Source organism: Salmo trutta, chromosome 25, assembly GCF_901001165.1.
Source record: "Salmo trutta chromosome 25, fSalTru1.1, whole genome shotgun sequence".
In the NCBI taxonomy this organism is placed as follows: Eukaryota; Metazoa; Chordata; class Actinopteri; order Salmoniformes; family Salmonidae; genus Salmo; species Salmo trutta.
This window is the reverse complement of record NC_042981.1, coordinates 16,469,323-16,484,171: the sequence shown is the minus strand read 5'-3', so window position 1 is coordinate 16,484,171 and position 14,849 is coordinate 16,469,323. Positions and strand designations below refer to the sequence as shown.

Sequence of the window (14,849 nt, the reverse complement as noted above, 5' to 3'; positions counted from 1 at the left end):
AACAAATTACTTTTTTTTTTACATATAACACGTATTGCAAATTCATAACATTGTATGAATTGCAATTCATAACCGGTGGTGTGTATTTATGGATGCCAAGGGAAGCCAGGCTTCCCCCCAAAACGTACCAAATTTTCAATTTGGAAGCCAGCGAGCATTTGGCCTCCCTTGGTAAAAAAAATAAAAAAAATAATAGCCAATCAGTGTTAAACTAATCTGAGTGAGCTCAACTGTGAATGGTCCTGGTGGACAAAAAAAACTGTCAAGGGAGCCAGTTTGGATTTGTCTTCACACCAATCACATCAAAAGCAAAACGTCATTGACCGAATAAACTTGAATTGTTGCATCTTGTTTTGTTGTTGTCCTTGGTGGCTAGCTAGCTAAAATTGTCCCTTTAGCCATGGATGGTATTAGGTAGGGATTTGGACTTGTGTTTTTCTTAATTCTCCATACTGGCCAATGATTATAACGCCGATTCCTATTCAACCATAAAGACATACATTGGGCTACCAAAGATGCGCAGGGAGAGAGAAACAATAGCCTATGTGAACTTTGATTTTATAATCTTAAATGTAAAGCAGATGTCACGTCTTGACCAGTAGAGGGAGTATTTGTTATTGTAGTTTGGTCAGGACGTGGCAGAGGGTATTTGTTTTATGTGGTTCGGGGGGTTATGTGTATGTAGAGGGGTGTTGTATTTATGTGTTTCGGGGTTTTGGTGTAGGTTCTGGGTTTTTGTGTTCTAGGTTTCTAGTTTGTATATTTCTTTGTGGTCTCTGTGGCTCTCGATCAGGAACAGCTGTTCATCGTTGTTCCTGATTGGGAGTCATATTTAAAGTGCTTGTTTTCACCTGTTTAGTTGTGGGTAGTTGTTTTTGCACTGCGTTTTGTTAGCCTGCAAAACTGTTCCTGTCGTGTTTCTGTATTTTCTTGTTTTTTCGTGTTCACGTCTTTAATAAATAATATGTTGAGCACGCAACCCGCTGCGCCTTGGTCTCATCGTGACAGCAGATTTAATTTCACCTCCCTAATCATAAGAGCCATTTAAAGAACAATGCACATGATCATGGATTAATAACATAACTCTTATCAGAAGTGCCATGATTTTGGACCTGAACTGCCTTGGTTATAAAAATGTGTTTAATTTCTTATATTAAGATGTGATAAATGTATTCCTCATTTAAGCTCACAATATAGAATTATGCATACATTGTAAGAGGCCTTATAAATGCTATATTATATTGGAGGCTATTTATACAATAAAACAACTAAATAGAATACTTGAAAAAGACAACTGAGGATGATTTGACAAATTCTCATAACATATTTTCATTCCTGAAAATCTGTTTTAAACTGCAGTGCTATGGATGAAATATGTGTTTCTTACGTTTTGCATTCAATCACTATATAAATTAAAATGTACAACCATCCGAAACCTGATGTAGATTATCAACCCATATACGATTGACAGACAGGCCAACAGATCCCCCTAAATTTTTCTGAGCAGACAGAAAGAATACTGTATTTGATTTCTGAGAAATGCATGCCTAGCCTACGTGAGACTACCCGCTGCAGAGAGTAACAAGAGTCCTGCTTTATAAACTTGACTTGGCAAGCTGGTACTTCTTGCTGGGTGTTGTGTCACATAGAGTAAAAAACAGTGAAATATTTTCTAAAGATATATTAACTTCATTTGTCTTCATTGTAGACCTATGCAAGGAATATAGATTTAGGTCTTAGTTTGTCTCTCAGATTTCATATGATAAACAGTTAACAAGCAAAATAAAGTGGGAGGAAACATCCAACAGATAATTGATAACAGAATGAATGGATCATAGGACATTTGGGCAGTTAGAATAGAATAATATTGTGTACATATCCATAGCCTACTGTAGCCTACATGACTAAGACAGTCTGAGCACAACCATATAAGATACATACACACTTTAAGGCTCTGGCCTGAATTGAAAGTTGAAAGGAAATCAGGATGGATTCTTCTGAGAAGGAACTGAACAGGGTTGTGCCCAGTAGGGCACACCATAGCAAAACGTTTCACAACAGAACACAAAAAGCTGTGTTCTTATTGTACAAGTTCAGGCAGTACCTCTCGGTTTCGAAATAGTTTTCTCCCTATACTGAACACGACCTAACACGACCCAAGAGTGATGTGAAGGGTGAACAGGTTTTGTTTTCCACAAGCCTCTCTCCCTCACCAACAGCTGAACTGTTGCTTCAGCTCACAGGGAGCTTAATTCTAGTTGCAACGCTGGCGGGCAATTCTATTTACACTAGACCTGAGAGGAGCAGTACAAACTCCAGGCAACGTGCAGTGTGTACGTGAGAACCTCATCACCCCCAAGTTTAAAAAGTAACCAGCTGCTATTTTAATTTCGAGCCTGTGCCAGTGTGTTGAATTTGGCCATTGGTTATTCCTTATTACAGCCACTCCCACTGACCTTTTGATTGACAACTGAGTGGCAAGCAAGGCATATGAGGAAATAATTTAAATACAGTTATGTCATTGCCTTCACATCATTCATGATGTTATCTTTTCACACAAACCAGATAAGTTATTTATGTGACACAACACTAAATCTTTATTTCAACAATATATTGACTTTTAAGATGAAGATCACTTTAATGGTCAATTCCACACATGGACTAACTGAAATTTGACTTCCCCTTTTAACCCCCCCCAAAAGACACACATACATGTTTTGGAGAGGTCCGGGGGGGCTGCCACACTGGGAGCTGTTGTTGTTGTGGGGGGTTAAGTGCCTTACTCAAGGGCACAACAGCAGGCAATGGCATCTAGGATTATATATCAGCAACCCTCTGGTTGCCAGCTCACTTCCCTTCCAGTGTTTCCCGTCTGGTTGCTGGCTCGCCTCTCTAACCACAAAGCTACCTTCCGCCCTTACCACCTGCTTTTTCCAAAGCAGAGTAACAGAAAAGGAATCATGGAATCATCAATGAATGGCAAGTACTGTATTCCATTTCCTAGGATGTTAATTAACTATACTAATTTTTTACTCAAGACTTTTCTAGATGTACAGGAAATGGCAAAACAAGTTGGAGCCACACGAAAGAGATTTATTTTAGAGCATGTGTCAACAGAAATGACAATTCAGAAACATTAACGTTTAAAAGAAAAAAAACTCTGAGATTTAGAATACAGACATTTGGTCATTTTTGTTACATATATTAAAGAAAAGATAATGTCACAGTTAGCTTCAGCAATGCCCCCAAAACGTGGCATTCCATCCTGAGACTGCTCAGTTAGTTTCATAACAAATATAACATTTTTGCTAACCAACATATCAAATCGAAAGTTTTACAGATATGTATACAATCTAATACAATCGTATATACGAATAAGTGATAAAATATGCCACCCGGGGGAAAAAATTCTAATCACAATTGCAGGAGGGGTTTAGAATGTCATAAAAAGCGATTTATAAAAAGGTACAGTGAATAATAACTGTGTATATCTGTGCAATAGGAAACAACAAAACCGTTACATTTGCTGTGCAAACTGCAAAGCAACTCAGTAAGACAACAATGGTTTAATGCCCTAGAACATCAGATGTGCCACTGGACTCCTCTCTGTACCCCACCACCCCCACCCCGTCCAAGAACACTGTTCATGTTTCCATGATGACGAGCACAGAAAAAAATAGTTCCAGGGAATGGAATGAGATCCTCGTTCTCTCTCTCCCCGTCTGCCCTCCAGGTCCAGGTGACAGCCATAAAATTAAAATGAGAATTCATTCTAATTCCATGGTGACAGCAGTCACAGGCACACCCAGGCTTGGGTACAACTCGTGTCATTGAACCATCTCAAAGTACTGTAGTATGGCCATGATGTGCTGAGGCATGAACACGTAGCCAGTGTACACAGCCATCCCTGCTACAGATATCAGGATGGAGTCTGAGAGAGAGGTTAAGGAAATGTACCAATACTTATAACTATTATTGACTAGGGCTGCATTACAAACAGCCCTCAAATTAAGTGGACCGCTCTTGCCCGGAAATGTTCACTTGTTCGTCCCACGGTTGTGTTTTCAGTCATTATGGAACCACCAGTAGCTGTTGTGTGTGCTTTATATGTGCTACAGTCAATTATGATTGCATTTCATATCTTGGCTAGAAGACAATGCATCTGAAGACATCGAATACTAGCCATCCGACTATATCAGGTATATCGGAAATTACAATGTATAAGTGTGATGTCAGGGAAAGTTGTATGTGCAAGCTAACGTTTCCAAAAGCTAACCATAAAAAAAAAGTACTTTTATGATACGTGTTTGAGCCGTCATGTGCATTAGTAGCACAATTTCTAACTTATTTACATTTGTTTTTACTTACACTTGTATGTTGACTTCTCCATATTAATGTTGGTTTTAAGTTTTGGCTGACTTTTCTTAGCAGATGCACAATCATCGTAAATTGAATTATGGGGCATTTCAGGCCCCGGAGTGAACATAATTGTACACTCGCAAACTCAATCAAAAACGAGGGCTGAGGGGCTTATGTTGCCAACTTCCCTTGCTTGGCTAATCATTTGGACCGACGACAAAGATGGCCATGGGGATTCCCCCAAGGGCATAAGGCGAGGGTAAGTGGAGGAGGGTGTCTTGTATGTGTTTGAAACGCAGCCTAGGCCTTTAGTAAAACACAGCAAGCCACAGGTAAGCTAAATATGGTACACCTTCCTAATATTGAGTTGCACCTCCTTCTGCCCTCAGAACAGCCTCAATTCGTTGGGGCATGGACTCTACAAGGTGTTGAAAGCGTTCCACAGGGATGCTGGCCCATATTGACTCCAATGCGTCCTACAGTTGTGCCAAGTTGGCTGGATGTCCTTTGGGTGGTGGATCATTCTTGTTACACATGGGAAACTGTTGAGAGTGAAAAACCCAGCAGTGTTGCAGTTCTTGACACACTCAAACTGGTGCAACATACCCCGTTCAAAGGCACTTTTGTCTTGCCCATTCACCCTCTGAATGGCACCCATACACAATCCATGTCTCAATTGTCTCAAGGCTTGAAAATCCTTCTTTAACCTGTCTCCTCCCCTTCATCTACACTGAGTGAAGTGGATTTTCAGCATCTCCATGTGAAATTATCAGATTTATATTTATTATTTAACTAGGCAAGTCAGTTAAGAACAAATTCTTATTTACAATGACGACCTACCCCGGCCAAACCCTAACACGGACGACGCTGGGCCAATTGTGCGCCGCCCTATGGGACTCCCAATCACGGCCGGTTGTGATACAGCCTGGAATCGAATCATGGTCTGCAGTGACACCTCTAGCACTGAGATGCAGTGCCTTAGACCGCTGCGCCACTCGGGAGCCCCAAATATGCCTGGCAAATATTCTTATACTTGCCGGTGTAACCTAAACATTATCACAGTTTGATATGGTGCTCGTGTATTAATGCTCATGTATTCATTCCAATATCTGCTACAAATATGTCATGTTTCGGTAATGGAGAAAAAAGCACATGGCTAGCTTCACAGTCACCTGTAATCACTAGTTATTACTTCTAACCCCAAAACATTTTGGGGGAGATTCTAATAAAACTACAATGTTGTTTGGTTTATTGTTTGAACAGTTGCTTAGATTATATTTGCTTATCGATGCAAAAGAGGGTACTTTGATGCATAGCCTATAGATCAAGCTTCATTGCCTACACAACACTGCCCCCACAGCTATGGAAGGGACGATACAGTGCGTTCCAATTTTCATGTGGCACGGAAGTACTCGAATGTCGGAGCGCATTACAAGGAGCCGCCCCTTTTGTGAGGAAAAATACATTGCACGGCTCCGTTTGTGTATTCTGTTTAAACCCCTATAGGCGGATGCTGTGCATCGAGACACATCCCATGCAAAAAAAATAATATCTCTAGTTTAAACAGATGGATTTCGATGGGGATTTTTTTATTAAATTTCTTAGATTGGGTGCATCAATGGATTTAAGGATTAACAAGTGACATCAATAAGGGATCATGGCTTGTATTTCAATCTAGCCACAAAATTAAGGAAATTAGAAGGGAGGGATTTCAGCAAGGCTATTTTCTGGCCTGCCGAAATCCCCCCCCCCCCCCTTCTAATTTCCTTTAGCCACACAATTAAGGAAATTAGGGGGGGGGGGGGTTCGGCAGGCCAGAAAATAGCCTTGCCGAAATCCCCCCCTTCTAATTCCCTTAATTTTGTGGCTAGATTCAAATACTTTCTGTGGCACACACTACTGGTCAACATGAGCTACCAAAATGACTCAAGTGTGCTAGGCCTTGTAGTCCCAAGATAAAAGGGGGGGAGAATTTCGGCAGGCAAGAAAATTGCCTTACCGAAATCCCCCCCCTTTTCTAATTTCCTTAATTTTGTGGCTAGAGTCAAATACTTTCTGTGGCACACACTACTGGTTATTGCACACGCGCACTTCAGCTGTTCCCTAAATGAAATATGCAAATACATGCAAATAACTCCTTGTTTGTTTTGCCTACTATGATTAATGTGTTCCCATTGGAAACGACAAGCTGCGATCTATCGTGGGTTAGTTATAAAACATCTTTGGTCAACACATTCAGTTCTTATGCCAGATAAAGCTAATGGAATGAATATTTGAAATACAGATGGAGACCAGAGTTCCACATTTCGCGAGAGTTGCGCAAACACGCATTTTTACAGGTGCGACAAGGCCCTACTACCTGTCTGTAAAAATTCGACCAATTTCACCACACTGTCCTAGGGCGGACTAGTACGGTTGTCCATCAGCAGTAATTGTTTATTACTTTGTAACGACTCGAAATTGTAGCGCAAGCGTTTAGTCGGCTTCACCTAAGATTTACCATACTAGTCCCCGCTCAACTACATTGCAAAACGTTGAGTTCAGTCGACTACGTAAGGTAATTAACTACAACACCTCAGGCTAAGATACCCAAGTAGCCGAGCTTTTTTCCAACCATTCTCGACCCAAAAAGGATACTGAAGATTGCTCTCTCCCAAGGTTCCAACATGTATAAAGCCGTGACGAGAATATACTGGTAATACAACCAGGAGATTTTCTTCCAGACATCTTCAAACGCCATAACTTTACGTCGTATTCTCTTCTTTTTAATGATCGCCGATTAGTTCCTGGTAACAATGACGTTTAATCACACGTTTTTCTTTGTCAACCAATCACGAATTCCATGAAAAACGACACGCAAAGGGGAGTTCCCACTTCCTGTCCTTACTCCTCAGATTTCAAAAGAAAAGCTTATTCTATAAAATACACTGCTACCAAAGAAATGGAAAGTACAATCTTTGGTGCCAATTTAAGCCCACTAGGGACCAGTAATGTCGCCATACCGTGGCCCCTTCATACTTGGTCCCTCCTTGCTTTTGGATAAAACTTTTAGGATAAATCTGAACCAAATCTCTTTGCTACAACTAAGATCTAGTTTACATGATTCAATGACATTGGGTTGAAATATTCCCTTTACATTTTTGCTCATTGCAATAAACTCAAACGTATGTTTTTTTTTTCTTATTTCTAGTAATACAATCAGAGGAAAGTTCTGTAAGAGTTTAGCTACAAAATAATATTAGAAACATGAACATTTTATTTTGATATGTACTAATGACCAAATATCTGTGGTAGCCAGGTCCAACTTCAGAAAAACAAAATAAGTAGATTTGTTGCGCACACACACACACAAAAAAAAAGTAGATATATATTCTCTCAAGAAAAATACAATAAATACCATAGGGATAAATTTAGTATAACGTTGGAGGACAGTGGCTGTACAGCATACTTTATAACAGAAAAATATGTTGGCATGTGCATTTAGGTAACAAATGTCTTAACAGAGATATCACAAAGGTCACAGCAACAGTCATTTTAGCAGTAGCTGGCGAGGATGTTAAAAAAGTGGTAGACCTCATCCTTATCGAGCACTGCCACCTCAGTGGAGCACTCTGTACACTGGACAGGATGGTAGATCTCTCCGCCCATCCCCACCACCACTCCTGAATCTGTGGCTTCCATTGCCGTTGTTGGCTCTGGTTGACGCCCTTTCCTCTTTCTGTTCCTCAGATTTTTCTCGTTGAGTGTTTTGTACCGTAAAATCTCCTCTTTGTTTACTGTGCAGTTCATGACAAACATGGCTCTGTATTGGGTCCTGTATTTGTCATGCCTGTGGACAAAAAAAAAAAAAAAACGGTCAACTCAGACAAATGACATTTTTCTTCTATTTCGATTAAAGACAATATTCACAGCCAAATTAATCGACAAGTCTTAATTTCCTACCTTTGGCAGTCGAGGCACAGCATGGTCATGCATGCTGGGCAGTTAAGGACAGCGTCGCTGCTTGGAAGCCCCTGGGACTGCCCTCTTCTGTTCTGTGAAGATGGCAATCTTCTCTTTTCATTGTACCTGATCAAATAGAGGAACATAATTGACATCTGTGACCAAAACCAACCTTACTCATGGACTAAAAAGCACTTTCAAAGGAGATTCTCCACCAAGCATGCTTTACTAATCTGGGTTCGGGAAACCGACCCTAAATATTTAGATTTTCTTTAAACCTTCACCTGGTTATTTTTTTTTTATGTCACATGCACAAGTACAGTGAAATGACTCTCTTGCAAACTCAAAGCCCAATAATTCAATAATCAAAAATGTTTTACCAGAAAAAAAACAAGAAATAACAAATACACAAAGTAAGAAAGCATACTATATAGGGTTGCAAAGGGTTGAAATTTTTCCAGAAATTTTCCATGGGAAGTTAAGCCGTGGAATTTGGGGAATTTTGCTTAAATGCATCAAAAAAAGTTAGCTTATAACAGTGAACCTTTTTTGTGGGATACGCATAAGGTAATTCTAGATCTTGTGCCATATTTTGGTTAAACTATCCCCAATTCAATGGAATTGCAACCCTCTGCATGCACAGTGTATTCTTCCATCACATGTGCAGTGCACTCTTCCATCATATGTGCAGCTGATTCTCAAGATCTTGCACACTAACAAGATGCTATTGAGCCCACACTACTACACTGTCTGAGCCAAGTACTACATGCTTTCTGGTAAGTTTTGAATACAATACTGGGTGGGGGGGAATATATTTTATATGACATACATTATTTTTTGTTAAGTAGTAAATGGTAGCCTACAGCAAAGTGTGTTTAAAACATTTCGAACTTGTTAACAATTTATGCTAGTTTGTTTTTGCTACCATGTGGGTTTTAGCTTGCTTGAGCCTGCTAACTGAGGAGTATTATTTCACCCGTTTCCATACATGTTTCATTTTAAAACATGCATCTTAAAAGGAGTTGTTTAATCTAACTGCTTAACTATTTATCTGTACATGGAACTGTATTTGCTTTTTTTAAACTACATTTTTTCAAATCTTTACAGGAAAATGCCACGGGCACTATCTGACGTGTGGAGACATTTCACTGCAAATACTGTGCCAAATCATATGTGAAGAATGCAACAAAGATGCAGAATCATCTGGCCAAGTGCATAAAGTTTCCTCAGCGCTCACAACAAGCAACCTCTGACACAAGTCCCTCTACTTCTATTTGAGGTGATTTGTTTAACCAGGTAGGCTAGTTGAGAACAAGTTCTCATTTACAACTGCGACCTGGCCAAGATAAAGCAAAGCAGTGTGACAACACAGAGTTACACATGGGGTAGACAAACATACAGTCAATAACACAATAGAAAAAGTCTATATACAGTGTGTGCAAATGAGGTAAGATAAGGGAGGTAAGGCAATAAATAGGTCATAGTGGCGAAATAATTACAATTTAGCAATTAAACACTGGAGTGATAGATGTGCAGAAGATGAATGTGCAAGTAGAGATACTGGGTGCAAAAGAGCAATAAATAAATAAATAACAGTATGGGGATGAGGTAGTTGGATGGGCTATTTACAGATGGGCTATGAACAGGTGCAATGATCTGTGAGCTGCTCTAACAGCTGGTGCTTACAGTTAGTGAGGGAGATATGAGTCTCCAGCTTCACTGATTTTTGCAATTCGTTCCAGTCATTGGCAGCAGAGAACTGGAAGGAAAGGCAGCCAAAGGAGGAATTGGCTTTGGGGGTGACGAGTGAAATATATCTGCTGGAGTGCGTGCTACGAGTGGGTGCTGCTATGGTGACTAGTAAGCTGAGATAAGGTGGGGCTTTATCTAGCAAAGACTTAGATGACCTGGAGCCAGTGGGTTTGTCGACGAATATGAAGCGAGGGCCAGCCAACGAGAGCATACAGGTCACAGTGGTGAGTAGTATATGGGGCTTTGGTGACAAAAAGGATGGCACTGTGATTACTCAGCAAATTGGATGCAGTCTGAGTGTTGGAGGCTATTTTGTAAATGACATCGCCGAAGTCGAGGATCGGTAGGATGGTCCGTTTTACGATGGTATGTTTGGCAGCATGAGTAAAGGATGCTTTGTTGCGAAATAGTAAGCCAATTCTAGATTTAATTTTGGATTGGAGATGCTTAATGTGAGTCTGGAAGGAGAGTTGACAGTCTAACCAGACACCTAGGTATTTATAGTTGTCCACATATTCCTAGTCAGAACCGTCCAAAGTAGTGATGCTGGATGGGCGGGCAGGTGCGGGCAGCGATTGGTTGAAGAGCATGCATTTAGTTTTACCTGCATTTAAGAGCAGTTGGGAGACCACGGAAGGAGAGTTGTATGGCATTGAAGCTCAACTGAAGGTTAGTTAACACAGTGTCCAAAGAAGGGCCAGAAGTATACAGAATGGTGTTGTCTGCGTAGAGGTGGATCAGAGAATCACCAGCAGCAAGATACATCATTGATGTATACCGAGAAAAGAGCCGGCCCAAGAACTGAACCCTGTGGCACCCCCATAGAGACTGCCAAAGGTCCGGACAACAGGCCCTCCGATTTGACACACTGAACTCTGAGAAGTAGTTGGTGAACCAGGCGAGGCAGTCATTAGAGAAACCAAGGCTGTTGAGTCTGCCGATAAGAATGTGGTGATTGACAAGAGTCGAAAGCATTTGCCAGGTCTATGAATACAGCTGCACAGTATTGTCTCTTATCGATGGCGGTTATGATATCGCTTAGGACCTTGAGCGTGGCTGAGGTGCACCCATGACCAGCTCTGAAACCAGATTGCATAGCGGAGAAGGTACGGTGGGATTCGAAATGGTCGGTGATCTGTTTGGTAACTTGGCTTTCGAAGACCTTAGAAAGGCAGGGTAGGATAGATATAGGTCTGTAGCAGTTTGGGTCTAGAGGGTCTCCCCTTTGAAGAGGGGGATGACCGCGGCAGCTTTCCAATCTTTGGGGATCTCAGACGATACGAAAGAGAGGTTGAACAGGCTAGTAATAGGGGTTGCAACAATTTCGACTGATCATTTTAGAAAGAGAGGGTCCAGATTGTCTAGCCCGGCTGATTTGCAGGGGTCCAGATTTTGCAGCTCTTTCAGAACATCAGCTATCTGGATTTGGGTGAAGGAGAAATGGGGGAGGCTTGGGCAAGTTGCTGTGAGGGGTGCAGGACTGTTGAACGGGGTAGGGGTTGCCAGGTAGAAAGCATGGCCAGCTGTAAAAAAAGACATTAAAATTCTCAATTATCGTCGATTTATCTTTGGTGACAGTGTTTCCTAGCCTTAGTGCAGTGGGCAGTTGGGAGGAGGTGCTCTTATTCTCCATGGACTCTACAGTGTCCCAGAACTTTTTGGAGTTTGTGCTACAGGATGCAAATTTCTGTTTGAAAAAGCTAGCCTTTTCTTTCCTTACCGCCTGTGTTTATTGTTTCCTAACTTCCCTGAAAAGTTGCATATCACAGGTGCTATTTGATGCTAATGCAGTACGCCACAGGATGTTTTGTGCTGGTCAAGGGCAGTCAGGTCTGGAGTGAACCAAGGGCTATATCTGTTCCTGGTTCAACATTTTTTTTGAATGGGGCATTCTTATTTAAGATGGTGAGGAAAGAACTTTTAAAGAATAACCAGGCATCCTCTACTGACAGAATGAGGTCAATGGGCCAGGTCGATTAGAAAGGCCTGCTCGCTGAAGTGTTTTAGGGAGCGTTTGACAGTGATGAGGGGTGGTCGTTTGACCACAGACCCATTACGGACGCAGGCAATGAGGCAGTGATCGCTGAGATCCTGGTTGAAGACAGAAGAGGTGTATTTGGAGGGCAGGTTGGTTAGGATGACATCTATGAGGGTGCCCGTGTTTACAGATTTGGGGTTGTACCTGGTAGGTTCATTGATAATTTGTGTGAGATTGAGGGCATCAAGCTTAGATTGTAGGATGGCCATGGTGTTAAGCATGTCCCAGTTTAGGTCACCTAACAGCACGAGTTCTGAAGATAGATGGGGGAAAATCAATTCACATATGGTGTTCAGGGCACAGCTGGGGGGGGGGGGGTTTAATAGCAAGCGGCATCAGTGAGAGACTTGTTTCTGGAAAGGTGGATTTTTAAAAGTAGAAGCTTGAATTGTTTAGGCACAGACCTAGATAGTAAGACAGAACTCTGCAAGCTAACTCCGCCCCCTTTGGCAGTTTTATATTGTCGGAAAATGTTATAGTTAGGGATGGAAATTTCCTGGTTTATGGTGGCCTTCCTAAGCCAGGATTCAGACACGGCTAGGACATCTGGGTTGGCAGAGTGTGAATAAAACAAACTTAGAGAGGAGGCGTCTAATGTTAACGTGCATGAAACCAAGGTTTTTACGGTTACAGAAGTCAAGAAATGAGAGCGCCTCGGGAGTAGAAGTGGAGCTAGGCACTGCAGGGCCTGGATTAACCTCTACATCACCAGGGGAACAAAGGAGGAGTAGGATAAGGGTACGGCTAACGGCTATAAGAACTGGTCGTCTAGTACATTCGGAACAGAGATTAAAAGGAGCAGGTTTCTGGTCGCGGTAGAATAGATTCAAGGCATAATGTGTGAGTGAGGAAATGATGGAGTGAGTGTTTGTGTGTGTTGGACTGTGTGTGTGTGTGTGTGTGTGTGTGTGTGTGTGTGTGTGTGTGTGTGTGTGTGTGTGTGTGTGTGTGTGTGTGTGTGTGTGTGTGTGTGTGTGTAGGGCCCTGTGAGTGTGCAGAGACAGTGCAAATACTGAAATGAAGGTCAATAAAGATACAAGGTAAACTCAGTCTGTGTAGATATTTTGTTAGCTATTTATCAGTCGAATTGCTTGGGGATAGAAGCTGTTCAAGAGCCTGTTGGTGTCAGACTTGATGCACCAGTACCTCTTACACACCAAAAGACTTTTGTAACCGTTTGTATTATGTGGATACATTGCTTACCTCTTCCTCTTGGCGTCCACCCATGCCTGATCCCGGTCATCCTCATCAGGGTCGTACAGTAGTTCATCGTTGGTGGGGATGGATCGCTGTTTCCTGCATCGCTTACCCGACGAACTACCTGCAGAAGAGGATCAAACAATTATGTTTTTTATTGCAGTATCTGTACAACACAATAAGACTCTGTCCTGAACTTAAAAACATGCTGGATGGAGAATCTCCATTGAAATAGCTTTTTAGCCCAGGGCTAGGCTCAGAGTTTGGTTTACCAATGAATCCAAGCTACACACTTACTTGGAGCTGTTTCCTCCTCTTCTGAATCGGAGTCAAAATAAACGTTGTCATAAAGCTCTGGCAACCCAGGTGTTGAAGCATTATCATTGGTACCCGAAGTCTCCCCTGGGATGGACAGATGGACACTTATCAATGAGTACAGCGGTACAATGTTATTGAGATAAAAATGGTCAACAAATTCAGTAAATGCAGCTGAAGTGTTATCACTATTCATAACAGAACGCTGTGCATAGATAGGCCTACTAATTGGACAAGTATCACCCACCAAAATGTTTTTAAATAATGCTAGAAGGAAATTCCACCTGCTGATGCTGTAGGGGGCAACCATTTGCACTCCATAGTTGTAATGGTGGTGCTAAGCTCTGCCTCCATCTCTTTCTCAAACTCATCCCCACTGGAGGACTCACTCTCCCCAGTGAGGTATTCTCGGATGAGTTTCTTCTTCTGATCCGGGGTCCCGTTCAAGAGCACTTCCAGCTCATCCTCAGAGCTGGAAATACAGCAACAGCATAGGGGGGTCTTGATGATGTACAGTTTTAAATGGGTCAGATCCTGTTTGAACAACACTCAGAACTTTAGCGCCCCAACAATAAAGTACTTATGGAGGACTGAGGTCGATGATTTCAATTGCCACTTTTTGAAATGGAATTGACCCCAACCCTGCATCACAGATTTGTCCAAGTAGTCTTGCATTTTATGGGCCTAAAAGCAAATCAAGGCAACATAATGTTAACACAACACCCAAACCATTAACATTGACACGTTAGCCTACTGGTTAGATAGCATCACTAGCGACCGTACTTGCATTGAACCACCAGCTTAAGTCTGCTAGCCATCTATCCAAATGCTAATGCCAAAACATACAACCATAATTACCTGTCTTCAGCTCTTTCTTCATCACTTGGCTCCTCTATCTCATATGAATCATCCTCTACGTGTCTGTTCATTTGGTATTTTGAGAATTCTAACAATCTAACCAACAAAAACGGTTGAGGTAGCTAAAGATAAACAGAGGAGGAAACTTTTTGATACGCACGCCACTATCTTGTAGCTAACTTCTTGATTACTTCCGGTTTGCGCTTTTCAAAGTAAAAGTTCGGTGTGTGAGATTCATCAGTAGAAACGAAATTGTTTGAAGTAGCAGACAGTTTTCACTGATTTAGTTTAATGTCTGTTTCTTCCTTTTAATGACTGGAGTAAACGGGAATTACTAAAAAAAATAACTATTTATGAAATGTCCCCCCCTCCCCTAATACACTACACA

At 41.6% G+C, this 14,849-nt stretch overlaps 1 protein-coding gene across 1 annotated transcript; it reads right to left on the bottom strand.

The window, feature by feature from the left end:
- Positions 1-3,072: 3,072 nt before the first annotated feature.
- LOC115162084 (E2F-associated phosphoprotein) lies at positions 3,073-14,649 on the bottom strand. Its single transcript, XM_029713043.1, has 7 exons — positions 14,462-14,649; positions 13,888-14,075; positions 13,586-13,690; positions 13,295-13,412; positions 8,302-8,427; positions 6,997-8,188; positions 3,073-3,931 (listed from the first exon to the last, which is right to left on the bottom strand). The coding sequence occupies exons 1-6, from the start codon at positions 14,530-14,532 to the stop codon at positions 7,894-7,896; spliced, it is 903 nt and encodes a 300-aa protein (XP_029568903.1). The 5' UTR covers positions 14,533-14,649; the 3' UTR covers positions 3,073-3,931; positions 6,997-7,893.
- Positions 14,650-14,849: the final 200 nt, after the last annotated feature.

Excerpts from the sequence above, each read along its gene's own strand:
- LOC115162084 (XM_029713043.1), bottom strand. The coding sequence starts at position 14,532 with ATGAACAGACACGTAGAGGATGATTCATATGAGATAGAGGAGCCAAGT. Across the intron at positions 8,428-13,294 it reads GTGGACGCCAAGAGGAAGAG|GTACAATGAAAAGAGAAGAT; the intron begins GTAAGCAATGTA and ends CTATTTGATCAG. Across the intron at positions 8,189-8,301 it reads CTGTGCCTCGACTGCCAAAG|GCATGACAAATACAGGACCC; the intron begins GTAGGAAATTAA and ends TTTTGTCCACAG.